General features: G+C 34.8%; 1 protein-coding gene across 1 annotated transcript in view; it reads left to right on the forward strand.

Annotated features, from left to right (window-relative positions):
• Window positions 1-27,425, forward strand: part of LOC125654951 (uncharacterized) — a 188,173-nt gene that overhangs the window by 7,369 nt on the left and 153,379 nt on the right. The window contains exons 6-18 of the mRNA XM_056144176.1: window positions 2,065-2,085; window positions 2,595-2,654; window positions 5,251-5,271; window positions 6,979-6,999; window positions 7,583-7,642; window positions 8,701-8,745; window positions 13,541-13,585; window positions 19,065-19,154; window positions 19,514-19,762; window positions 20,353-20,940; window positions 22,211-22,305; window positions 24,607-25,794; window positions 26,054-26,156. Of these exons, the coding sequence (XP_056000151.1) occupies window positions 2,065-2,085; window positions 2,595-2,654; window positions 5,251-5,271; window positions 6,979-6,999; window positions 7,583-7,642; window positions 8,701-8,745; window positions 13,541-13,585; window positions 19,065-19,154; window positions 19,514-19,762; window positions 20,353-20,940; window positions 22,211-22,305; window positions 24,607-25,794; window positions 26,054-26,156 (2,586 nt within the window). The remainder of the gene's footprint in view (window positions 1-2,064; window positions 2,086-2,594; window positions 2,655-5,250; window positions 5,272-6,978; window positions 7,000-7,582; window positions 7,643-8,700; window positions 8,746-13,540; window positions 13,586-19,064; window positions 19,155-19,513; window positions 19,763-20,352; window positions 20,941-22,210; window positions 22,306-24,606; window positions 25,795-26,053; window positions 26,157-27,425) is intronic.

Genomic DNA, 27,425 nt, shown 5'->3' on the forward strand with positions numbered 1-27,425 from the left:
TAAACTCAAGTGTTAATTATGTTCATGTGTTAAATCGTGTACACAATGGACAAAGGGACATAACTCTAATATGCAAACAAGTAAACATTATCTACATATTCGAAATGGTGATATTTCAATACTTTGTTCACATATTTGTTCTTGAAATGTTAAATATCAGTCAAAACGTTTGCCGAATAAATGCCTAAAGCTACGTAAACTTGGTTCAACAAATCTCTTGCATGATTAATTCATACGACATACAGTGCACTGCATGTGTAAAGCACACTTGTACTATTATAAAAGGCCTTAAAACGCCCTAGTGTAGGTAATATCGCATACACAAGGAATTTCTATGATCGGACATTAATTCTCCTTCCCTCTTCGAGTCTTGATCAACAGCTATGTTTTTATTAATTGCGAAAGAATCTGAAGTGCAAGTCAATCACCAATGTTACTTCATCTATAAGTTGCAAACAATGTGTATGCATGACGATTCATCAACATTGGTGCAGACCCAATGGAAATGAACGGTTTTTGAATACTATACATTTATTGCATGATAGTGAGGGAGATATGAATATTTATTCACCCAAGAAAATCATATTCCTCGAGGGCAACGCCCGAGGGGAATATGATTTTTCTTGGGTGAATAAATATTCATATCTCCCGAACAGTCATGCAATAAATTGTTTATTATACCGAAACAAAGCAAGACTACAAAAACAAATTTGAAATTGGAGTCCACTCAACTATACATTGTATGTAGCTGAGATTGTCATAACTGTCAACGTACTAGGAGGTACAAACAACGACTTACAGTGATATGAAAACCAGTTTTTGCATTTCCATTATCCATGGATGCTGATTTACTCGCTTTTTCTACCGACTAAAACCAAGCGATTTAAATGTATCTCAGAGACTCGCATATGTTGTGCCTTACGAACTATCAAAGTACACATCCGATTGCAAAGTACAATGACTCGAACTTATTGTGACGTCAAAATAAACTTCGTTTACCTTGACGTTAAATATATGGAAATGCACGAGGCTGTGTGTTTGTTGTTGCATGCGTCATTCGGAACACTCGGGTTTGTTCATTTAACTAGACACGAACGTGAAACAAGAGCTATCCAAAGGGGTGGAACACGATGTGTTGTTGCAGGGCAAACACGACGGTCACGTGACCTTCTCGGCCAATCAAATTATGTTTTACTAGTGATTCTTTATTATGAGGTAATAAACATTTTTATTGCATGATACGAAATTCGTACAGATATCATTATTATAACAATGACTAAAACAAACTTGTAAAAAAGATAAGGAGTCATTGATATTTACAGTTCGGTTGATTTTGAAATAGATTTTCATTAATATTTACACTACACATATATGTGTGTGTTTTTACATAAAAGTTTGTTGTTGACTGTATATTGCTTATCTTAAAACATATCTTGTTTGCGTCTTTTATGTAGTTTCTAGGTAAGTTGATTTAAGAACGTTTTTAAAATACATGTATATTTAATCTCTAGCCTTAAACAATCAATAAGATCTTTAAAAGCCCCTTAAAATGTTTGGTTGAACATTAAAATATTTCAAAATGATTTAATATTTTGTTACAGAAAAGATTTAAAGACAGTCCTCTTGAACATTAGTTTTCTTGCATGTCAGCATAGTTATCTTGTATGCAGATGTAAATTATATAAAAAAAAAATACCTTGCATACAAGGGCCAGAAATATGCCTGCAAGATATATATCTGATTCCGTCTTTGCTATTTCAGGGGATTATCTATAGCTATCTCTTGATGCATTTATTAAAGAGTTGATGAGGTATATCAGTTAGTTATAATCACTTATTCATTTATAGGAGAAGTAACATAAGAGATTTAAAGCAAAAATCTACAGATCTAAACAGTAATATTTTCAAACTGTAATTCTATGTAAGCCTGAATTTGCTAGGGCGTTTTTTCACTATTTCAAGGTTATAATATGTCGTCAGTATTCCTTGCTTGTCGTAAGAGGCGGCCCTTCGGATGAGACTGCTAAACTTGATAACTATCTAATATGTTTTTCATTATTTCTAGGAAATGACGTAGAATCCCAACGTAAGTAGTATCCTATTCAGATATTATTTCAAAGGTCTGTGTAGAACAAAAGATCCATAGGGTTACATCTTACCTGTAGTTTTCTATATACCTGATAGACGGGTTGCATCATAGGATGGCACACTGTGTATGTCATCTGTAGTAAAAATGTAGTATAAGTCGTTCTCTCTGCATAAAACCACACAACACTGGTTTGTAATGGGATCAGTGCAGAATGTTGTGCTCCTCTTCTACGATACACGCAATACAGAAACATAACCAGTGGACAAAATAGGAAATCCAACACTTTTTATATCACGAGTAATGCTTGACATTGGATATAGTCAGTCTTTGTACAAATGTAGACGCAAAGATGTAGAAAAACGATTTCCTGTTTTCACCATTTACACACAACGTCAATATCATTTTTGTCGTTTTTCTATGTCATATAAATTGCTATAAGATTCGTTCTGTTTTAATTGTGTTTGAATAGAAAGAGTGAACAAGTGAGCTGTCTTTGTTTGTTTTAGCACTTACACCATTCGGCAAACAGAGAGATGAATATGAAGAAAACAGTAACCCTCCTGCTGGTAAGGTGTCATTTCTACAATATTTTCGACAATTTCGACACGTAAGTCACGCGATACGAAGCGTGATATGTGGATTTATAAATTCTAAACAGAAACAGACTACAGACAAAAATGTAGATGGTACAGGGATGTCAACAGTCTCGACTAAAATTAGAGTTTTCATAAATTTACGGTCGTGAAAATGATGAATACGTGACTGATGAAGATCTATTCAGGTGTATTTTTTCATTAAGGATGTTTTCTCCTGGTTTGAATTTTTTCAGAACTATCAATATTTTTGGATAAACCATCTTAACTGATACATCTTGATCAGAAAGACATTTAAAACATAAAAAAGAGTATGTTAGTGCGGACTTTAAAGAAAATTACAGCCCCTCAAAGTTGCCCCTTTGCTGAGACGAATTTTTTTTTCTTGAAAATCATCAATTTTCACAAGAAACACATTATAAAACAAATAGTAAGGACAGAATAATCATGGCTTTCTTTTATTTTATGAAAATTAAGCATAATTTATTATTTCCATCACTTTTATTTAAAATATATCACCAATTCCACAAAAAATCATAGATCAATTAACATAATTGGACAAAATTTCACACAAATTTAAAGACCTATTTCATCAAAGAATTCAACCTAGGGAGAAAATTTGTATCAAACTTTTTTTCTGAAATTACTAATGTAGATTTGAATCCTATTTTTCCGTAATTTAAATATTAAAAAATATGGGGTAGTGTACATTGAAACAAAGATTTGAACCATTTTGTGTCCCCAACCCTTTTCTAACACTGGCATACGTTTTAAACAATAACAATATATGATTTGTTATAAAATGTATATTCTCCAATTCATATTGACAAATTCTATATATTTATTTCATTATATGATAAATAGTCAGAAAACATGAATAATCTATACAGATATACAATACCAATATATTTATAACTAAAGAATGTGTAAAATATATACCCCCGCATCATCATTTTCTAATTTTCATGCACTGTGACCTTGATCTTTTACCATATTACCCCAAAATTGATAGAGATTTTCCGTTCTTTATACGTATCATTATTACAACTGTATTTTAAACGAACTTGGCATTAATTCCACTTTTGGTAATCATACCTATACTCCAACTGCCCTTTCAAAACATGAAATTCTTCAAAACCATGCTTCAGTTTTAAACACATTTAATATCGCAGTCAATGGGTCGAATGAATATGAGTTTTCGTACCTATACTGGATTCCTAAACTACATAAAAACCCTTACAAACAAAGATACATTGCTGGATACAGTAAGTGCTCTACCAAGCCCCTATCTTTGCTCCTCACGAAAATGTTAGCAGCTGTGAAGGAGAAACTTTAAACTTACTGTGCGACTACATATGCCAGAAGTGGTGTTAATCAAATGTGGATTCTAAAAAATTCAAAAGAACTTTTAGTAAACTTGAAATCGCAGAATTGTTCCCAAATCAATAACATTAAAACCTATGACTTTTCAACACTATATACGACCATTCCTCATGATAAATTAAAGACTAGACTTTTTGACATCATAGACAGTTGCTTCTTCAACAAAAACGGAAAACGGAAATATTCATATCTAGTGATCAGTCATTCAAAAACTTACTTTGTTAAACACCACTCTGATTCCACGCACAAGTACTCTGAAGTTGAAATAAAAAATATGCTAGAGTTCCTCATTGACAATATCTTCGTGGTCTTTGGTGATCAGGTCTTCTAACAGTCTGTTGGAATTCCCATGGGCACGAATTGTGCTCCTTTGTTAGCTGACCTGTTTCTATATTCATATGAAGCAGAATTTATTTACAATTCGGTTGATTTTTAAATAAAGTTTACATTAATAAATACACTACATATATATGTTTGTGTTTTTACATAAAAATATGTTCTTGACTGTATATTGCTTACACCAATTTTCTTATCTTAAAACACATGTTGTTTGTGTCTTTTATGTGGTTTCTGGGTAAGTTGATGTAAGAACATTTCTTACATACATTTATAATTAGTCTATAGCCTTAAACAATCAATAAGATATTTCCCAGCCTCTTACAAATGTTTGAAAATTACAAGATTTCAAAATGATTTAATATATTGTGACAGAAAACATTTAAACATTTAAAGACAGTCTTCATGGACTTTATTTTTCTTGCATGTCAACAAAGTTATCTTGCATGCAGACGGAAATTATAGAAAAATAACTTGCATACAAGGGGCAGAAATATGCCTGCCAGATATATATCTGATTCCATCTCTGCTATTTCAGGGGTTTATCATTTATCTATCTCTCTATACATTAATTAAAGAGTTGATGAGATTTATCACGAAGTTATGTTCACTTCTTCATTTATAGAAGTAACATAAGATATTAAAAGAGATTTAAACAGCAATATTTTCAAAATGTAATTAAATGTCCGTCTGAACTTGCTAGGACGTGTTTTCATAATTTCCGGGTTATAATGGGTCGTCAGTATTACATTCTTGTCGTAAAATCGATCGAAAGCGATCGAATGGGGCGACCATTCGGATGAGACCACTAAACTTGATAACTATGTAATATGTTTTTCATTATTTCGAGGAGACGATGAAGAATCCCAACGTAAGTAGTATCCTGTTCAGATATTATTTCAAAGGTTTGTGTAGAACAAAAGATCCATGGGGTTATATCTTACCTGTAGTTTTCTATGTAAATGGTAGACGGGTTGCATCATAGGATGGCGCAATGTGTATATCATCTGTTGTGAAAACGTAGTATGAGTCCTCTCTGCATGAAAACAAACAGCACTGGTTTGTAATGGGATCAGTGCAGAATTCTGTACTCTTCTTCTACGATACACGCAATACAAAAAACATAACCATTGGACATAATAGGAAATCCAACACATTTCAAAACATAGAGGGAAAGTGTAGCATAATGAACTATATTGGAATTCAACATGAATTACATACAATGTATTGGTTTATATATATCATGAGTAATGTCTGAAATTGGATATAGTCAGTCTTTGAACAAATGTAGACACATAGATTCCCTGTTCACTATCTACACGCAACGTCATTATTATTGTTGTTGTTTTTTTTTTTGTTTTTTTTTTTTTGTCGTTTCTCTATGTCATATATGTTGGTATAAGAATCGATAATTTCTAAATGGAAAAATACTACAGACAAAGATGTAGATATTACAGTGTTTTCTACAGTCTTGACTGAAATCAGAGTTTTCATAAATTTACGGTCGTAAAAATGATGAATACGTGACTGATGAAGATCTGTTTAGGTGTATTCTTTCATTAACGTAAGAAATGAAACACACACAAATGCATGATGTAAACATACTGACATTACATAGTAAACATCCATGTCACACAATAAGCAAAGTTAAAGACATCGAAAATTTTACTGACTAGATCAAGTATTCACATTCAATTTATCGCTTTATATGTAACTTCAGGGGCAATTGTGTGTGGTATAACAGTATAATTATGAATCCAGTGTGGATCTGGGTTTTAATAGGTCCTGCGTATCACTTGTTTGTCGTATGAGGCCCTTTAAATGAGACTGTAAAAACCGAGGCCCCGTGTCACAGCAGGAGTTGCACAATAGAGTCCTCCCTGCTCTAAGGCAGTAAGCGCCGAGCATAGGCCTCAATTTTACAGCCCTTTATCAGCAATTATGAAGTCTAAATATTTTCACATCTCAGAAGATTTTATGGTTTTGTTTGATTACGAAATTAAAAACTGAAAACTAAAAGTGGATTTTAAAAACTAAAAGTGGATTTTTTACTGGAAAGCTGCAGTTTTACCAGTCATACATTACCACATATGGGCTATGATAGCGACTCAATTTGACAGAGTTTGCATTGCTGAAAATAAGACAAGGTGACAACGGATTACTCCGTTCACCTGATTACATGTAAGTTACAGCGTTTCAGACAGGTGTGACCAGTCAACAGGGGATGCTTACTCCTTCTAGACATCTGATTCCATCTCTGTTGTTTCCGGGGTCATTATCTAGCTATCTCTTAATATATTTATTAAAGAGTTTATAAGATTGATCACTTCGTTATCTTCACTTGTTTGTTTATAGGAGAAGTAATTTAAGATATTTTTAAAAAAAATCTACAGATTTAAAGAGCATTATTACGAATATGTAATTCTATGTAAGTCTGAACTTGCTGGGCGTTTTTTTTTTCTTCTCACTATTTCCGTGTTATAACAGGTCGTCAGTATTCCTTGCTTGTCGTAAGAGGCGGCCTTTCAGATGAGACCGCTAAACCTGATAACTATCTAATGTTTTTCATTATTTCCAGGAAACGGCGAAGAATCCCAACGTAAGTAGTATCCTATTCAGATAGTATTTCAAAGGTTTGTATAGAACAAAAGATCCATAGGGTTATATCTTACCTGTAGTTTTCTGTGTACCTGATAGACGGATTGCATTATAGGATGACACAATGTGTGTATCATATGTGGTGAAAATGTAGTATGAGTCGTTCTCTCTGCATGGAAACAAACAGCACTGGTTTGTAATGGGATCAGTGCAGAATTCCATACTATTCTTTTATGATACACGTAATACAGAATCATAACCAGTGGACGAAATAGGAAATCCAACACATTTCAAAACATAGAAGGAAAGTGTAGCATAATGAGCTATATTGCAAATCAATATATTGTTCGTTTTTTTTTTATATATCATGAATAATGCTTGATATTGGATATAGTCAGTTTATGTACAAATATAGACGCATAGATGTAGACGAATGATTTCCTGTTTTCGCCATCTACAAACATTGTCAATATTATTATTTTTGTCGTTTTTTCTATGTCATATAGATTGGTATAAGATTCGTTATATTTGAATTGTGTGTGAATAGAATTAGTGAACAAGTGAGCTGTCTTTGTTTGTTTTAGCACGTACATCAATCGACGAACAGAAAGATGGATATGAAGAAAATAGTAACCCTCCTGCTGGTAAGGTGTCATTTCTGAAATATTTACGACAATTTCTAGCAATATCTGCACGTAACTGACTCGATACGGAGCGTATTATATAGATTGTTAATTTCTAAACGGAAACAGGCTACTGACAAAGCTGTAGATGTTACAGAGTGTTCAACAGTCTCTACTGAAATCAGAGGTTTTTTTTTTTTTTATAAATTTACGGTCGTTAAAATGATGAACACGTGAATAAAAAAACAGAGATAAATATCCCAGAGAATAAAAACCAAGAGGATGAGAGGACCTCAGGACATATCAGAGGTCCGACAAGGTTCCCAGGAGGTGCAAACATCCAAAATGAGCACAGGGGAAACATTGCCGTTCTACTGAAATGGGTGGGATAACGTGATTAGGAGGAAAAAGTACTTCATTTCGAACATACATACTAGTGATAGTTCCATGTCTTTATCAGGTAAATGAAGTAATTCGTGGTCAAAATCAACGTGGAAAGAATGACTTTTTAATTTCTATAGCATTCGTGCTAATGGTAAGTAAAGCATGATTATTGTTGGACAATGATCATATTTTACCTACCGTAGTTAAACATAACTATTGTTAGACCTCCCGTCGTAAAATGGCTGACACATTACCAAAAGGGCGTAAAACAACAATCAATCAATTGTTGTGCAGTTTTTACATATTGATTTTACCTACGGATTATTCGGATTTCGTCGGTCAACGAGTGATGTTTACTCCTCTTATGCACCTGAATCCACCTCTGATACCATTATAGGTCAGTGTTTTCCCACTTCTCAATTTTGGATTTTTTTTTAGATTGATGAGATTGATCACTGCTCTTGATCATCATTTGTTCGATAAACGCTCCACATGCTACTGAATCAAATGACCACAAAAATGTTGGAATTCGTTTTGATATTGTTTTCTCAAAAATACAAACAATTATACAATAAAAATTCAACGGCACTAAATACAAAATAATTCCAATGTTAGAGAAATTATTACAGGAATATATTTGTGCAAGGTAGGATCATTTTTTATAAACAACAGTTGATATTACTTTATGTTTTAAGAGTCGAAGAAACCTGAGAATAAAGAAGGCAGTGTCCCCGATGAAGGTAAAATTTTGTATTTGCATTCTCATAGATATACAGCAAAACATTTTATGGTATCACATTCATGGCCAGGATAATCTTTATATTCATTCTATTTTTTTTAAACCAGGTACAACTATAATCTCATGAGTCTATAGTTGATAAACTGACTTTCAGTATAATAGTGTACATACCTCATGAGAAACGGTGCAAGCACCAAATGTATGGACTGAAAAGATTTTGAGAAGGGTAAAAACTAACACTCAAAGAAAAAGTGGTCCAAAGGATTTCTGTTGTTTAAAAGCGCGTGAAAATTACACAGAGAAGGCTAGTAAAATTAGGAGTTTCTATCAAATCCGGAGATGAACGAGATAAGTGGGAAAAGTATCGTATATGAAGTGCATTGCTAGTGCAGTCGGGCAATAATGCAGCTAGTATTGATTCGCAATTTGTATTAAAGTCAAAAGTAAGCTACACGTATACACAGTTCACGTTAATCCGATCGATCGATACAAGCCCACGACTAAAATATGTTTGTCCAATCAATAGATATACTTCGCCTTGACTAAAATAATATCTTTTCCGTGATGCTGCACATGAAAATTTCTGTTCATGGCACGCAATATAAATTTAAATGAAAACGCCTCTAAATTAGCATGTTTACCATCACTTTATATCCGTATCTAAATTTAAAAAATAAAATAAAAAGTCTTCACTTAGTCTACCTCTGTTGTCAACAAAACATGAGTGGGGGTTGTTATTTGTACAAGTTTTCCTTCTTAAATCGTTAAATTGTCCTCTTCAATACATTACCTATTTAGTAGTATTCTGCTGCTAAGTTCCAATCAGTAAATGCAGAGAGAGACCACTAGGCTGATATATTAATTAATTTCCCCATAGCAAATAATGATATGGAATAATTATACCTGTAAAACAATTCACTTTGACACAAACTTGTACAATACATTAAACACTTTCTTATCTCCAAATACATGGCCACATCTTTTATTTCTAAAGTTGATATCTTGGCAAAATTTTACAAAACCCAATATAATGTTTTAGTTTGACATTTTATGAGCGTGTCCACTTCACGTGCAATCAATGTACGAACGGCTTGATGGCGCGACCTAAAAAATAATTGTGTCTATACTAGCTCCACGACGCCACTTTTAATTACCTAATTATATATGCGGGTGAAAGGTCGTAGGGGAAAATGATGTAATCATGGGCGCAACCTTTTGATATATAAACAAACGATTGAATTCTTTTAAAGACAGTTTAATGATTTCCCCTTATATTTTGACACAATTTGTTTACATAATGGATAAAGAGGACCAAATGTTTACTTTAGCAGATATTTTAAGATGGATAGTTCCTTTTTAGAATTTCTTAGAAAAACTGTTTATTTGCACTTGGCTGCTTTTCATACCCATGTTACAAAGATTCCGCTTCATAATAAAACAATCATTTGCAGCTTACTTCTAGATTCTAAATCGTAAAACAAATTCTTGGCAATATCCCTCTATCAACTATTGGACCCAATAATGGTATATTTTACGTATAATATTGGTAATTTAACTAGAGAATATAATATTTATTCGACCAAATTAGACCAACAGAGGAGCATTATGATGCTCAACGTCCAAAATCACAGAAACAAATGACAAAGGAAAACAAAGGAAAAGGAAAAAACAATTGCACTGCCTGATGAACAGAGAATTAGCCGTCAAATCTAGCAATGCATGAAATACATATAAACATCTCTACATACGTGGTAACTATGTTGCAGTAATCAACTTGGATGCTATACATGCACACAGCTATATTGTACATGCATGTTGTTTTCTTATATTGAAAGGACCTCCCAGCTTTAGATGTGGCATATGACCCCTGTATCGTCGTCAGCCACGGTTACTGAGTCCGGTAGTACCTACCCTACCTCAAACTGTTACTGCATGATCAGCAAAACCATCGATTTTCATTAATCTTCATAAAATGACACAATGATTTCTTTGACCAATCACACATACAAAACATATTTTCGATATTCCACTATTAAAACGCGCAGTGTTTGTTTACAAGAAATGACGGACAGAAAAGGCTATCGATCCCTGTTTACAGAAACAAGTAATGTTTATAAGTATTTATCAAATGAAATTAACCTTAGTAGCTACGCTTGTAAAGTCTGTGTTAATAAAGTTAATCGTATTCTCAAACTTCATGAGGAAATTCGGGGTAAAGTGGGTGTGTTGAAATCTGAAAAACTATGGTTGATGAAACAATTATCTAAAGAGAGTGGCGTGGTTACGCATACCGTATGATAAATTCATTACACTGGTGAAGTCAACAAAGAAGCTTCAATTAGTTACAACAGCTAATAAGTGTCCAGTTTGTTCTCATTCGGCGATCCTAGGATTATTCCGCTACGAGCACGTAATGACCTTCGAATGCTTTTTCTTTCCAAAAAAAAAAAAAAAAAAAAAACCATGGAAGGCTACCGATTGGTTGACTAATGAACAACGATATTCATGAAGTTGAGGATTTGTTTTCTCATACAGCCACGACATTTGATAGATAATAGGCGTGGCTTGCGACATCAAAGTTTGAATTTTCCATTTTACAATGCCCTCATTTATATCTTAACTTAGAGGCTTGCTATTCAATTTTATTGAAAAGTTTGTTAACATTAAGGGCTATGTTGTCTTTTTAAATCGGGTTTGTTTGGTTTTGTTAAATATCTATTGGTAATCATCGTATGACCGGTTTTAAAGCCTTTGTTTATATCGAGCACAACTTGTCTAGATTTCTCAATCTGACAAACGGGATTATTTCAGCTTCTCCATCGTCAATTCCCCATATGTATACTAGCGGAAAAAAGAAACTGTGCATTGTTTAATATATGGAAAAATAATAAAAAAAATAACAATGAACAAATTTAATTTTTTGTAATACCGAAAACAAATGTATTCGTAACAACATTTCATAATCCATTAATGTTAACGTCGAATAATGTCAATTTCAGCACACTCGAAAGACACTGGTATTCGAACTTGAATTAACAAAGTTAATAACTTGTGTGACCACCATTTGCATTCACGCATGCTTAATAACGGCGCTTCATTTATGCCACTAAAGTGTTTAGACATGCGTGAGGGATGTTGTTCCAGATGTTGGTCAAAGCCTGGCCTAAATCATCTAATGTCACAGGTTGATTTGGTAAACGGCATAGACGTCGTTCCATTTCATCCGAGACGTGTTCGATCGGCGATAAATCGTGGGATTCGGGTGGTCAAGGCAAGACATCGACATTCTGTTGAACAAAAAAGTCCCTGACTACACGTACAACATGTGACCTTGCGTTGTCTTGCTGCAGAGTGATGTGATTTTGCTATCTCTGTATGAAGGGTATCACATGGCACTGAATAATTTCGTCTCGATAGCGTACGCCGGTGAGATTTCCATTGACAATTTGTAGAGGGGTCCTTCCATGTGCTGTTATTCCACCCCACGCCATAACGCTACCTCCACCGAATTGTCGACCTTGTATAACACATGCATCCTGGTACCGCTCTCCAACGCGACGATACACTCTACAGCGGCCGTCACTGCTATCCAAACGAAATCTGAATTCATCAGTGAACAGAATATTGGCCCAGTCCTGTATTCTGAATCGCAGATGTCGTCTGCACCACGCTAGTCTAGCGATACGATGACGTTGAAGCAGTATTGGTCTGATGTTGTGCTCGCGCTAACGATTAGTCACAGTTCTTGGACTGATCGGTCGAAGTCCAGGAATGCTAAGAGCAGTCAAACTTGCTGTCTGGAAACGATTTCTCAGGTGGAAAAGTCTAATTTGGTTGTCCTGTCCACACGACGTCACACGAGAACACCCAGAACGTGGTCGATCCCGAGTGTTACCAGATTGTTGGAAACGTTTCCACAATGACTGGATAGTGTTCCGATGAACTCCAAAATGTATTGCTACGATATATTGTGCCATTCCAGCTTGAAGCATCCCAACAGCAAGATTACGATTGGTTTTCGTTGAGTCGGGTAAATATTATCAAAACTAAAGTGCTTTCCTTGACGAATAGTTTCCAAACAAACCTTTTACACTTCTTATTCCAAACAGTATTGGCCAGTAAACCTCATGCGTACGAATACTTCAATAAACAACCTGTGTTGACTATTGACGAAAACGTCTTCGCATCTGAGTCGGGTATTATCGGATATTGTTAAAAAAAAACAACACCTTTATCGATTGTTTAGATTTTATCAATATATATTAAATAAGGAAAATTATACTAAATTTCATGATGCACAGATTCTTTTTTCCGCAAGTATATGTAGTAGTATTCCATTATCACCTGCGTATGACATTTATGTATCTCAACTGAATCAATAAGCAAGAGCTGGTTCTACGTACAATCAATTTTGAAATCATTACAGGTCACTGACTTACACCTCGATGTTACTGGGGTTTTAATAATCTCTTTGAAAATCAGAATTTTGCAAATTATATGGTAGTTATAGCAATGTGGTTTAGAAAAAGCCACCTATCATTGGAGGAAATGCTGTCTGACGTGTTTCAGACCGTTCTTTGTACACTGATTTTGACTACGAGTTACTCCGTTTACCTTATCAAAACTTAGGGCTAACAGTCGTTGTGATCAATTGACATGGGATGTTTACTCCTCTCACGTACATCATCCTTCATCTGCTATATTCAAAAGTCTGTAAATGACCAACGCTTAATTGAAATTAATCATAGGAGTTATGAGATTGATCACAGTTAGTTATCACCTCTTCATGTTTTCAGAGTCACAGAAACCTGACGATAAAAAGTACAGTGTCCCTGATGAAGGTAACCATCTGTATTTGTATTTATATTAATCTTAATCTATGACGTAACATTCTTGGTCAACATAATCTTTATATTCATTCATTTTTGATAAGCATGTCTTACTATGATATTATGAATTTATGTTAGACATATACCTTTCGCTAATTCTATGCTCGTTACAACAACATAGTGTGCTCATACAGCCTATGACTGGGTCAAATGATGTCTGATATATTTCATACCGATGATTATGCCGTTTTTGGCACACTGATTTTAACTACCGATAACTTCGCATACCTGATCAAAACAGGGATCACACAGCGCGTGTTACCGGTCGATAGGGGATACTTACTCATCCTAGGTACCTGATTCCACCTCTGATATGCAGGGGTCCTTCTTGTTCCAACTCTCTGTTTTGTATTGCTTATAGGAATTTTAAGATTGACCGCTTTTCGTTATCTTCACTGTTCATAGGGACAATGTTAATAGAATGACGTTTAGCATGATATTGTATGTACGTCATGAGTAACATAAAATTAAAGAAGTAAGATTTAATGATATTGATAATCAAGAGAAAAATAACTTCCATTTGTCCTAACCTGTACAGGAATCGAAACAACAACTTTTGCATAATATATCACGTTTTGCAAGTTGCTGTACAAAACAATTTAAAGAATCCTTTTGAGCATTTCTGTTAAATTCTGCTAATATACACTGTATTAGAACTGAATATATGTGAAAGTAATCTGCATATGTCCAAACATTTCTTAATCATAGATGTTAACGACAGCCTAGGTATTAGTAAATGAGATGATTTCCTTTTTTCTCATTTTCGACTTCTCGTATACGTATAGCATTATATTCTATCATCGGCTGCATCTTTCTGTCTCTCAACTGATTCATTTTCCTGCCAATAAAATACAGAATATCGGAATTATTATTTGGTCTCCTATTCCGTCGCAGTTTTGATAGTTGGTATGCCCAACGAGATAACGTTGCGTTATTGTAAACATTTAGTAAACTGAAGTAATCTTATGTTTTCACTTCTGCTTCATACTAGATATTTTATTGAAAGTAGACATTAACGGTAAACTGACAACTCAACTGTATGACAAACGGGATGATTTCAGCTTCTCCATCGTCAACTTCCCACATTTATGTAACAATATTCCATTATCACCTGCATATGGTGTTTATATATCTCAACTAATTCGACATGCAAGAGCTTGTTCTGGGTATAGTCGGTTTTTAAATCGAGGTAAGCTACTGACAAACAAGTTGATGGTACAGGGATTTCAACAGTCTCGACTGAAGTCAACATTTCGCAAATTCTATGGTCGTTATAACGATCTAGTTCGTCAATACGACCTCGCATTGGGTCAAATGCTGTCTGATGTGTTTCATACCGATTGTTAAGCCGTTCTTGGCACACTGATTTTGACTGCGGATAACTCCGTTTACCTAATCAGGATATGGGGCTAACGGCGGGTGTGACCGGTCAACAGGGGATGCTTATTCCTCCTAGGCACCTGATCCCACCTCTGGTGTGTCCAGGGGTCCGTGTTTGCCCAATTCTCTATTTTGTATTGCTTGTAGGAGTTATGAGATTAGTCACTGTTCGTTATCTTCACCTTGCATTAGACAGAATTTATTTACAAGCTTCTAAATTAGAAGAAAAATATTGATGTGGCCTCCAACTCAACATCTGATTGTATCGACATTTTTTTCATTTTTGACTAACTCGAAATATATTAGTTGAATATTGTTTGACGTCCCTCTCTAGAATTTTTCACTCATATGGAGAAATCACCAGTGACGGTGAAGGGCTCCATAACTTATGCCTATGCCCGGCGCTTATGGTATTTGAGAAGGGGGTCTTTATTGTGCTACACCTGCAGTGGCACGGGGCCTCGGTCTTTGCCGTCTCATCCGAGGGACCACCCACTTAGTTGCCTCTTGCGACAAACAAGGGGTACTAAAGACCTATTCTACCCCGTACTCCTACGGGGTTCATATTTGGATATCGTATTGGGCATGTATGTAAATTGCAAATTGACAACTCAACAATATGATAAAGGGGATGGCTTCAGATCCTCCATCGTCAACTTCCAGTATATACCTACATGGGGATATTCCATTTTTACCTCTACATGGTGTTTATATATTTCGACTGATTCGATACATGAGAACATGTACAATGTGTGATCAATTTTAAAGGACGCAAGATTATATGGTCGTTATAATGATCATTTGTGCAAATCCAACGTGTCGTTGAGTCGAATGCTGTCTGGCGTGTTTCATACCTATTGCTGGGTCGTTCTTTACACATTGATGTTGTCTACATATTAATCAGTTTTCCTAATAAAGATATAGGGCTCAAAACAGATGTGAACGGTCAATCGAGAATGCTTACTCCTCTTAGACACCTCATACTAATTTGGGTGTATCCAATAGTCCGTGTTTGCCCATATCTTAATCTTGTATTTCTTACAGGGGGTACGAGATTGATCACTGTTCGTTATCTTCACCTTTTCATGTAAGGGTTGATAATGTTGCTCTAATTTAAAGACTGTTGTACACACAACAAGTTTCAGGTGCATCGAATCATTTGAGAGAGGTAAACACCATATGTAGGTTATAATGGAATGTTGCTAGATAGAAAAAGGGAAGTTGACGATGGGGTATCTGAAATCATTCCATTTGTCAGAAAGCTGAGTTGCTTGTTTACCGTTATCATCTACAGTACCAGCAACATTATTCTTAACATGATAAACGATAGAACACGATACAAGCACGATAGGGTAGGATACACGCACGATACAATAGAATACACGCACGATACGATAGGATACACACACGATAGGGTAGGATACGCACACGATACGATAGGATACACGCACGATACGATAGGATACACGCACGATACGATAGGATACACGCACAATACGATAGGATACACGGTAAACCTGATAATCGCAAAACCTGATAAACGATCTTCACGATAAACCTGATAAACAGACAACACGATAAACGATATTCACGAAAAACGGAAAACCTGATGGAAATATTGTCAATTTAGAAGCAATTTAGACAAAACGAAATGTTGATACCTACAACATAATTACATTATGTTGATAATGATATTGAAAAAATTCATTATTCATTATATACCTAAAACAAAAAATTTCTTTCATCCACTTTCGTACTTTTTAGAAAAAATCTATTTTTGGTTTTTTTACACCATCACAGCTACCATCAGAAAACTAAAATATATACGGTATGGAATTCATTATATATCTATATGAATTTTCTCAGCCAATGATCCTAAAACTTATATTGCCACCTAATGCTTGATACATGTATATACATTATACAGGGAATTAACTAAATGCAATATAATGTAGTGATATCATGCTTCAGTAGCTCTCTTATTCTAATGTATATTATCTTGAATATGAAATAAAACCAAGTAATATTTTGTGTGTAGCGAAGAGGGGTTATTTACCATCAAGCTCTAAGATTACCGCTAATTCAACAACGACAGTTATTTTTATAACGACCGCTTAAAAAAAACTGCACTACATCATATGCTCATATGTTAGTTATTTCGACACTATGAGTGATAATTGATAGTCATAAGTAATTGGAACATATTTATTTGAATTAATGTTTTGTTAACAAAACATAAATAAACTATTAAAAACAACATAAACAAAACCAGGCTTGCTTTAAATTCGCAATTTTGAAACGCTTAAAAATGTTTGGGTTTAGTGTGTTAAAAATTCAAATAATCATCAAAACCAGCATAGATTTCCAGAATCTACAAGTTCGACTATTGGTACATGGGTACATGTACACGTTAAAAAATACAACGATGACAGCTGAATCGTGCCCAGATGACCAGAATTCTGTGGGGTGTTGCACCCCTGCACTCTTTTAAAACATAATCTTCAAAATGTGTAAAATACAATGTCCCTGATAATGGTTGCAGTCAAAACACGGGTGATACACAAAATCAGATATAATGACGCGCACAAGTTCAGTAGTTGGTATATGCAAGGTGAAGATAATGAACAGCGATCAATCTCATAACTCCTATAAGCAATACAAAATAGATAATTGGGCAAACACGGACCCCTGGACACACCAGAGATGGGATCAGGTGCCTAGGAGGAGTAAACACCCCCTGTTGACCGGTCACACCCACCGTGAGCCCTATATCCTGATCAGGTAAACAGATTTATCCGCAGTCAAAATCAGTGTGCCAAGAACGGCTTAACAATCGGTATGAAACATGTCAGACAGCATTTGACCCAGTGATAGGTTGTATTGACGAACTAGATCGTTATAACGACCATAGAATTTGCGAAATGCTGTAGAATAGAGGTGGGGGGGGGGATCGGAAGAAAAAGAACCAATATTAAAATATACGTAATAAACAATGTAATTTACTGATTTTCTCTTTCAAATTGGAACTTCCTATTTCTTTGTTAGTGTTAATTACAAATAATTCTTTCTAGACAAGGAAATGTTTATGAACATCAGATTATGGAGCTTTCAGATTTACTGTCCTCGGTATGCTCAGCAAACCACTGCATACTTTCTAGATTACTTAGAATTAAATTTTCACCTTCTCTCTGGACAGACAAATAGCTCTTGTTCTGCCTTAGAATCGACAACTTTACGTTCTCCTTCAAATATAATGTCGTTCATCGATTCCTAAATATAGCTTCTTTAACAAAACAAATAAAACTTTCGGAAAGTACTTTTTCTTTAGATTTAATATACGATCCCGATAGTTTTCGACGCTACACGATAAACGATTTTCACGATAAACGGAAAACCTGATACACGCAAAACACGATACACGATAGACCTGATAAACGCAAAACACGATAGAAAACGGAAATTCTGATACACGATAGAATAGGATACATGCACGATGCGATAGGATACACACACGATTGGAATGTCAAGAATAACGTTGCGAGAACTGTACATACAATGATATATTTAAGTGAGAGGCAAATGTGGAAAACAATCTGGTGTACTAGCAATAACGTATGGCGTTGATGTCTCTCAACGGATTCGATTTGAAAGAGCCTGTTCTGCGTGTGATCAAATCTAAATCGAGTTGATGATAGATAGGCTTCAACCGTCTCGTTTAAAGTCAGAATTATGCAAACTCTATGGATGTTATAACGATCTAGTTTATCATTAAAACCTGTCATTGGATCAAATGTTGTCTTATACTAATTGTTAAGCCGTTCTTGAAACGCTGATTTTGAATAAGGGATACTCTGTTTACCTGATCAAGATGTATGAGTTATGGTGGGTATGTCCTGTCGACAGGCGATGCTTACTTATTCCACCTAAGTACCCGATTCCACCTCAAGTATATCCTGTGTCCGTATTTGCGCAACTCTTAAATTTTATATTCGTTATAGGAGTTAGGGGATTGGTTACTGTTCATTATCACGATTAGTGCCTTTATTTACAGTAAAGAATCAAATAGAAAACCAAGGAATTGATTTCCTAAGAAGCATGTCCTCAGAACATGAGAAGTATCGCAATGGAATAGCACAGATATGTAAGTATGTGCATTCTTAATTGACAACATGTCGCCTAAGTCATAATGTTGCTCTCAATATGAATTCTTTGTCGAATAGCTATTTTATTTCGAATGTAACGAGTTTCTAACCTTTGTCCATCAACACTTGCAATGATTTAATCAATGCTTGAACTCTATTGTCGTATAGTAAAGGATGTGTTTGTTGATAACTTTGTGGTGAAGGTTCCAAACGATGACATGAGATTGCGAAAGTGTTTTGAATAGCACGATGCATACATTGGAAAATCCAATTTCAGTCTAATTTTCAATTTACTAAAAATTCATTTCATTAGACATGAAGTGGAAAGCATTAAAATTTACTTTTGAAAATTGTATAGTGCAAGTCCCTGTAGAAGTTCTTGGAATGTCAAACGAAGACATTGAAACCTTCATCAGAAACTACAAAAAAGGGAGTACAAAGGTATACTGTGGTCGTGGAATGGTGGTGGGTTACTTTGGGGCAGGAAAGACAACTCTGGTAAAGAAATTGAAGGGAGAAGATGCATCTCATCCACCAGAATCCACGAGAGGATTAGAAGTTCATACAAACATTTTTACTCTAGATGAAGACGAAACTAGTTTGATGGGTAAGGATGATTTACCTAAAATAGGATCATTCACTAACTTTCTACTTTACTAAGAGCAGTACTAATTGATGGAGATTGTCTTAGCGATGAGCTTTTTTTTAATAAATATATTTCTTAATGTTTAAATCACGTTGCCTTCACTCCATAATCCAATGCACGAAAATCCGTACTCCAAATTATTTGAGAAAATGTTAAATCGAAATGTAACGGACCACATATTTGTGAAATGCTTTGTTTCATTTAGATAACTGTTGATGAATTTGAAATGGTTTACCATTTTTGTACTTTTGTTGTGATTTTTATTTAACAATCATTGCGATATGCATTCCAATTTCTGCATTCACCTAAACGATTATTAATGCAAAGGAATTTTTCCGATACATTTAGATAGAATTATGAATTCTGCAAGTTATAATCCTAGATTGATTCTTACACTGTTACTTCCTGACCTATTTACTTTACTTATGTTTGGTTCTCGCTAGCTGTTAGAATTTGCAGTATGTTATCCAGTTGTCAATTATAAAGGATATCTGTAAGTCAAAATTAAATACATTTTTTGTTTCGAATTTCAACTCAGATCTACATTTCAGTTAACAAGGATCAGAAGAGTAAACATATTTTGCAAATAACTCTGGGAACTTCTGGGAGTGAATCTGATGAAACTTCATTGAACGCTACACAATCAAATCCAAAAGCTGATGATGAAATACAAACTACAACTATCTCATCAGCAATAAATGGTACAGAACCTTCATCTCAAAAACACGAAAAGAAATATGATTTGCCATTTCAAAAAATTAAGACTGGTTCCACCTTTGAAAAGTCAAATGATTTTCCTAGTAAAGCTGAGGAAAAATCTCATAAAACTGGAAAATATCTTGATACGCATCCCTTAAAAGATCAGATTAAACACAGTGTTCCGAATAAGACTGATGAAAATCAACAAATTTTGGGACATGACATAGGTAGTCCCCTACCTAATGTCAGTGATAAGCCAATAAAGACGATAAGTTTGTTGGACTTTGCTGGTCAAGATGCTTACTACGCCTGTCATCACATCTTCTTAAGTCCAAGGAGTTTTTACATCCTAGTGACGGATATGTCTAAGGAATTGACCGAAAAGCCAACCAACGCTCTTCAGACAAAGGATCTCATATACAGCGATTGGACTCACCGGGGTACGAACGTTATATCTATATTGAGTGGAAATTCATATTAATAAAATACATTGCTATAGGTGTAGTTTACAAAGATATGAGAAATTCACATTTCCTTGTACTATACCTCCGTTTACCTTAACTAGGTAAGGTGAATTTGAACATTTTCAAAATATTTTATAAAGGTTCCACTTTCTATCCATATCAAATTTCTCCGACGAGTACATGCAATTCAATAAAATTCCAAGAAAAAATCTGAGCGGTTGAATCTCGTTTACATATATCTGGGGACAATGATATGAACACACTTTAATACATTATCCACGATGATGTTTATGTGTAGTTTTACTGAATACAGTGTGGAAATTCTTGATGTTAAGGATTCGATTCCAATTCATGTCTAAGCGAAACTTTAACAAATCTGAATGCGTACTGCAGATCGATTATTACCACGGAAACCACGTGAAACAATTAAAGCTGCATAAATTGAGCGTGTTCGCATTCTTGAATGAAATTAAAACATTGTACTTCCAACTGTATATAAAGAATTATTTTAATGATTTTGACATTTTTTACAAAATGGCTCTTGAGAAGATTTATAAGTCACCTGGGTAAACTCAGGTGACCTATAGCTGTTGGTCAGTCTTCGTCTTCATACGTCTTGCATTCACATTTGTATACATTTATCTTCCTGATAACTACCATTTTAATTCTATTTAAGTTTAATATGAAGTATATTTGGAAAGACAGACACATGAATTTGAAATTCCGGGACTCCTGTACCCTTGGGGTATTAGGGGCGGGACAAAAACTGACCGTTTTAAAAAAATATATTTTTCTCTTCAACCACACATCTGTAGGAAAATATAAATGCGTAGCGACGTAGAGCAGGGAAGTCTCTAAGAAATTTTTAATTTTATAATCCCCAGGGTGGAGTTTTTAGCTCCAGGGCAGGACAAAATTTGGCATATAGTGTATTTGTAAAAAAAACATTTCAATGTCATATTGTAGTGCTATTGATATATAAAAAAAATAACAACTAAAAGGATGCTTAAATTTCATGATCCTAGGGGTAGGTGTTTTATTAGTATCAGTGTGTGATCGAAATGATTAGTGATTGAATGTATTGACAACTGAAAATGTTGACAATATGATTGTTGGCGATTGAAATATGAATGAATAAACTGCATATCATAAGTGTCTGATGACTAATAAAATTTTATCAGTATAGTTTCACATACTATTATCTTTCGTTGTTTTCTTTTCTATAATGAAACAATATATTCATCAGATTACATCAACCACTGGCTAGGATCAATCCACACATACAGTTCGGAAACAGCACCCGTCATTCTGGTTCTATCGCATTCAGAGACAAAAGAGAAGGTTAGTAGTTTCTCGATTATTTCAATGTAAATCAAACGCAAAACATTAAATAGATATGTTTACGTTATCTATACTTGAAGAATACTGTCTTCATATCGATTTTCAACTGCATGATAACATCACTAAGCAAAATATTCCTCCGTAAGCAACTTCCCTCGTTGAGATTAACAAGAACTCTACTATTTTACACGCAGATCAAGAAAATACCTGTCAATTTAAAAGATATTGACGATCAATCTCATTCACTGACCAATTTAGAAATATGTGAAAATCACAGGCTCTTTAAACCACTACAGGTCCTGGATACTATTCCTTCTTAATCACGCCGCCAATTTACAAACAAAGGAATAGATGCCGTCAACATAAGCAACATTCGTCGTCATAAAAAGTTCAGTCTTGTATTCCAACTTATTTCAAGTTCAAGTCTCCACCCAGTATTTCCTACAAGCATACTTCCACTATTGCATCCAAACTTTTTAACTATAAAGAAACTTTGCAGAGCCTAGATAATGACCATCTTATACTTAATCCACCTACCTGTTCTTCATTTTTTTCAACTATAGCTCAGTTGGACATGTTATTACTGGTAATGGTGATATAGTTGAAAATGAGGACCTCAAATCACTTATTCTAAAAGGCTCTAAATACAGAGAGCATCGATCTTTCAGTTGGCGATATAAAATCATCTCTATTATGGATTATGTCGAAGATTATAAAAACTTGATACCTTCTCAGAATGGACTAAAAGTATAAGAGGAATATTGAAATCCCGAACTAGACATATTAAAACAAAAGTACGCACCGTCTACTCTTCTGTGTTTAGTAAACCAGAAGTGATAAAAGAATCAGATAGGTTACATGAGAAATATGTTTTGGTTCCAGCTGACAAAGCTTGTAACAACATTGTCTTTGTTTATAAGGCTCATTATTACAACTATATTTGAAACGAACTTGACATTAACTCCACTTTTGGTAATCGTACTTATTCATCGACAGCCCTTTCAAAAGATGATATCTTGAAAACCATGCCTCGGTTTTAGGCACATTTTGTATCCCAGTCGGTGGACTGAGTGAATATGAGGTTTCTTTGCTCCTCACGAAAATATTAACAGCTGTGAAGGAGAAACTTCAAACTTACTATGCGACTACATATGCCACAAGTGGTGTATATCAAATGTGGATTCTTTAAAATTCTAAAGAACTTTTAGTAAACTTAGTCAACAACATCAAAACCAATGACATTTCGACACTTTACACGACCATTTCTCACGATAAATTAAAGACCATTACTTTTGAAATCATAGACAGTTCTTCAACAAATATGGAAAACGGAAACATTAATATCTAGTGATCAGTCATCATCAAAATCACTTTGTTAGACTCCACTCTGATTCCACGTCAGGTATTCTGAAGTTAAAATAAAAAAAAATATGCTAGAAATCCTCATTGACAATATCTTCGTGGTCTTTGCTGATCGGTCTTCAAAAAGTATTTTGGAATTCCCATGGGTACGAATTGTGCTCCTTTGTTAACTGACCTGTTTTCATATTCATATAAGGCAGAATTCATTCAAAAACTTCTGCGTGATAAGAAAAAAATATCTCGCTGTGGCCTTCAATTCCACATTTAGATATATCGACGACGTTTTATCTATTAACAATAACAATTTTAATTCCTAAGTCAATTCGATATATCCCTGTGGGCTCGAAATAAAAGACACCACCACAGAGTTGTCAACTTCTTCTCCATACTTCAAAAGGGATGATTTCAGCTTCACCATAGTCAACTTTGCATATTTATGTAGCAATATTCCATTAACACCTGCAGATGGAGTTTATAGCTCTTAACTGATTCGATACGCAAGAGCTTGTTCTGTGTATGGTCAGTTTTTAAATCGAGGCAAGCTCCTGACAAACAGGTTGATGGTACAGGAGTTTCAAAAGTCTCGTTTAAAGTCAGCATTTCGCAAATTATATGGTCTTTACAACGATCTAGATTGCCAATAAACCCATCATTGGGTAAAATGCTGTCTGATGTATTTCATACCGATTGTTAGACCGTTCGGGAACATTGATTTTGACTACTGAAAGCTCCGTTTACCTAATCAAGAAATAGGGATCACGGCGAGTGTGACCGGTCGACAGGGGATGCTTACTCCTAGGTATCTGATCCCACCTCTGGTGCGTCCAGGGTTCCGTGTTTGACTAACTCTCTAATTTGTATTGCTTATGGAATTTATGAGATTGATCGCTGTTCGTTATCTTCTTTCATAACCTAATTTTGTAATCGCTTTATTTTCAGGCAGAGAAAAAATACTTTCTGAAAGTACTAGAAGGTATAACGAAAACATTACAAGGCCATTTAAGCGTAAATAGTGTGTTTGCAGTAGAAAAAGAGTCTGATAAAAATATTGAAAAGATCAAATTAAGTATGATAAAGGTAGTCACGGAACAAAGCCATTGGGGAGAGTCCATTCCTACATCATGGGTTCATCTAGAGGCCTATCTAATGGAAATCAAAAAACGTCAAATGGTTTTGCAAAAGACAAACCTTTGGGAGGCATTGTCATCTAAAAAAACAATGGGGATTACACGTGAAGAGGATATGACGACTGCACTGAAATTGTTTAATGACATTGGCGTTATTGTCTTCACCAATTCCGCAGAGTCCATTATTCTTGGTGTCCAGTGGTTTGTAGATGCCTTTAAGCACATTATAACAGATGAAGATCACGCAGAGCATGATATAGCAAAGCATTTCTACGAGTGGAAAAACTTCAACACCAATGGAATTTTGCCAAAGAACTTAGTAAAAGAAATATGGAGAGGACAAGAGTCATTCACTAAATACACGGAAGATTTAATATTTCACATGATCAACCTTGGAATGATTGCTGAAATGGAAAAGGGAGAAAAATACTATGTCCCTTGTATGAACAAGCAAAAGTATGACACGAATGTCTTGGACAACTGTACTTATTCTTCCACTGTCTGCTTCATGTTTGAATATCTACCATTGGTGATTTTCCATCGTTTAATTGCCACATGTATGACAACAGAAGGCTGGAGGATCTGGGATGGGAACGATCAGAATCAGAGGTTTGGTCAAACCAGTGAATGTGTGTTTCACACTGCTGCCATACTTAAAGTAAAAGGTCATCTCAAGATTCTGATAGGGATAACAGAAAAGAAGACATATTTACAGGATCCGAAAAATACACGTCCCTATTCCATAGAAATACAGGGCATTGTTTTCAAAGATAAAAAGATGCCAAGACTGTTTAGTGAAGTTGAAAGAATAAAACAACATCTAAAAGATTTAACTTCATGTTTTGGAGCAAATCGTGACAGGGCCTATAAGATTGGATATAGATGTTCAAGAGTCCCATTCTCTGACACTTCTGATTCCCATATCATATTACAGTCTGCAAACGAATGTACAGAATGTAGGAAGAGTGGAGTAATTGACGACATGAAAATAGATTGGACGGTTTGTATATTACGTTTACTTAGTATTAATGAGATATTTTGTGAGTGAATTAGAATTTTGATGACCATTTTAAATCTAACATGTTCATTAATTTTCAAAACTACAACGTTGAGTATACAAATTCATAATAAGGAGGTGAGAAAGACTGAGTCGTGATATATTTTGAATTTGCGAAATAAAATGCTCTAAAATATTTGAAACATAAAACAACCGACAACGAAAATTATCAATTTAGGTTTTTACATTTTTGATCTCACAGGATGACGGAACATCTAGGATTGACACATTCGATATTATTGAAAAGAACCATGAGAGGAATATGGACCAAGTCGATTTATCTCCAGGATCAATAGAACACGACAGTAAGTGATTTTCTTAAGCAATTTGTTTTGAGTTATTTGATATACACATTGTTTACATGATCGGTTGTCCACAGGTCTCAAGTAATTCGCCATTTTCAGTCTGCTTAATGTTTTTTTTCTTATTGCTACGTTTTAGTTTTCCTGTGCCACTTCTGTAAATTTGCCTGTTTGTTTCCACACAGGCGTGTGGTTTGGGGTGTATGAGGAAGGCAGTTCACTGACATAATAGAAAACATTTTGATAACACTTGTCACAAGGAATGTGTATTTTGAATTATGAGTCATATCACTCACAATTCAAGACTACAATATCCGAACGATAGACAAACAAACATGACAAAACATATGTTTCGGACTAAAATCACATTCTTCATTGGGTCAAATGCTGTCTGACGTGTTTCATACCGATTGTTAGACCGTTCGTGACACAGAGATTTTGACTACGGATAACTCCGTTTAGCTGATCAAGATATAGGGCTCACAGCGGGTGTGACTGATCGACAGGGGATGCTTACTCCCCCGAGGCACCTGACTCCACCTCTGGTGTGTACAGGGGTCCATGTTTGCCCAACTATTTATTTTGTACTGCATATTGGATTTGTTGGTTATTTTCACCTTTCATAAATAAAACAAAATCCCCACAAACTAGGAACAATTGCATTTTCACATCTTTAATGGACATATCTCATGTTTTCAAAGTATACAAAATTACATGCATTTTGTCTTCTTTATCCTTATAGTAATTAATTCTAATAGTTCGTTCGCCGAAATTTTGCAATAATTAACCAGAATCAGACTTAAATCTAAGCCCCGATTTAAAAAAAAAAAGCATAGTTAATTAGGTAGGTAATCACGTAGTACAGAGACGTTATATGCACCCTTCGGATTGTGAAAGTACGGTAAGATATTATTAAAAATTCAGCTTTTAGGGGCCTAATTTATTCACCATGGGCAACATTTAAATCGATATTGACCAATTTCCCGAGTTTTATATGTTTTCACCACCAGTGCATACAAATAGCGATGTAAATACCCAAATATAACCAGGAAAGTGAGTATGAAATCGGCGGCAATATTGCGAGTACATAATGTTATATGAGTCGCTGTCTACAAATTGTTTGGTAATGTTATTCCTTTATACATCTGTAAATTGCGCTGTTTTTCTAAAATAAATAGTGCAATCATTATTTATTTTTGGATTAGACAAATTATAATACGTTACATTGTTGACAACTAGGCCCTAAGCCAAGCTACTGTCACGGGTGCATTT

This window comes from Ostrea edulis, chromosome 7, assembly GCF_947568905.1.
Source record: "Ostrea edulis chromosome 7, xbOstEdul1.1, whole genome shotgun sequence".
Lineage (NCBI taxonomy): Eukaryota > Metazoa > Mollusca > Bivalvia > Ostreida > Ostreidae > Ostrea > Ostrea edulis.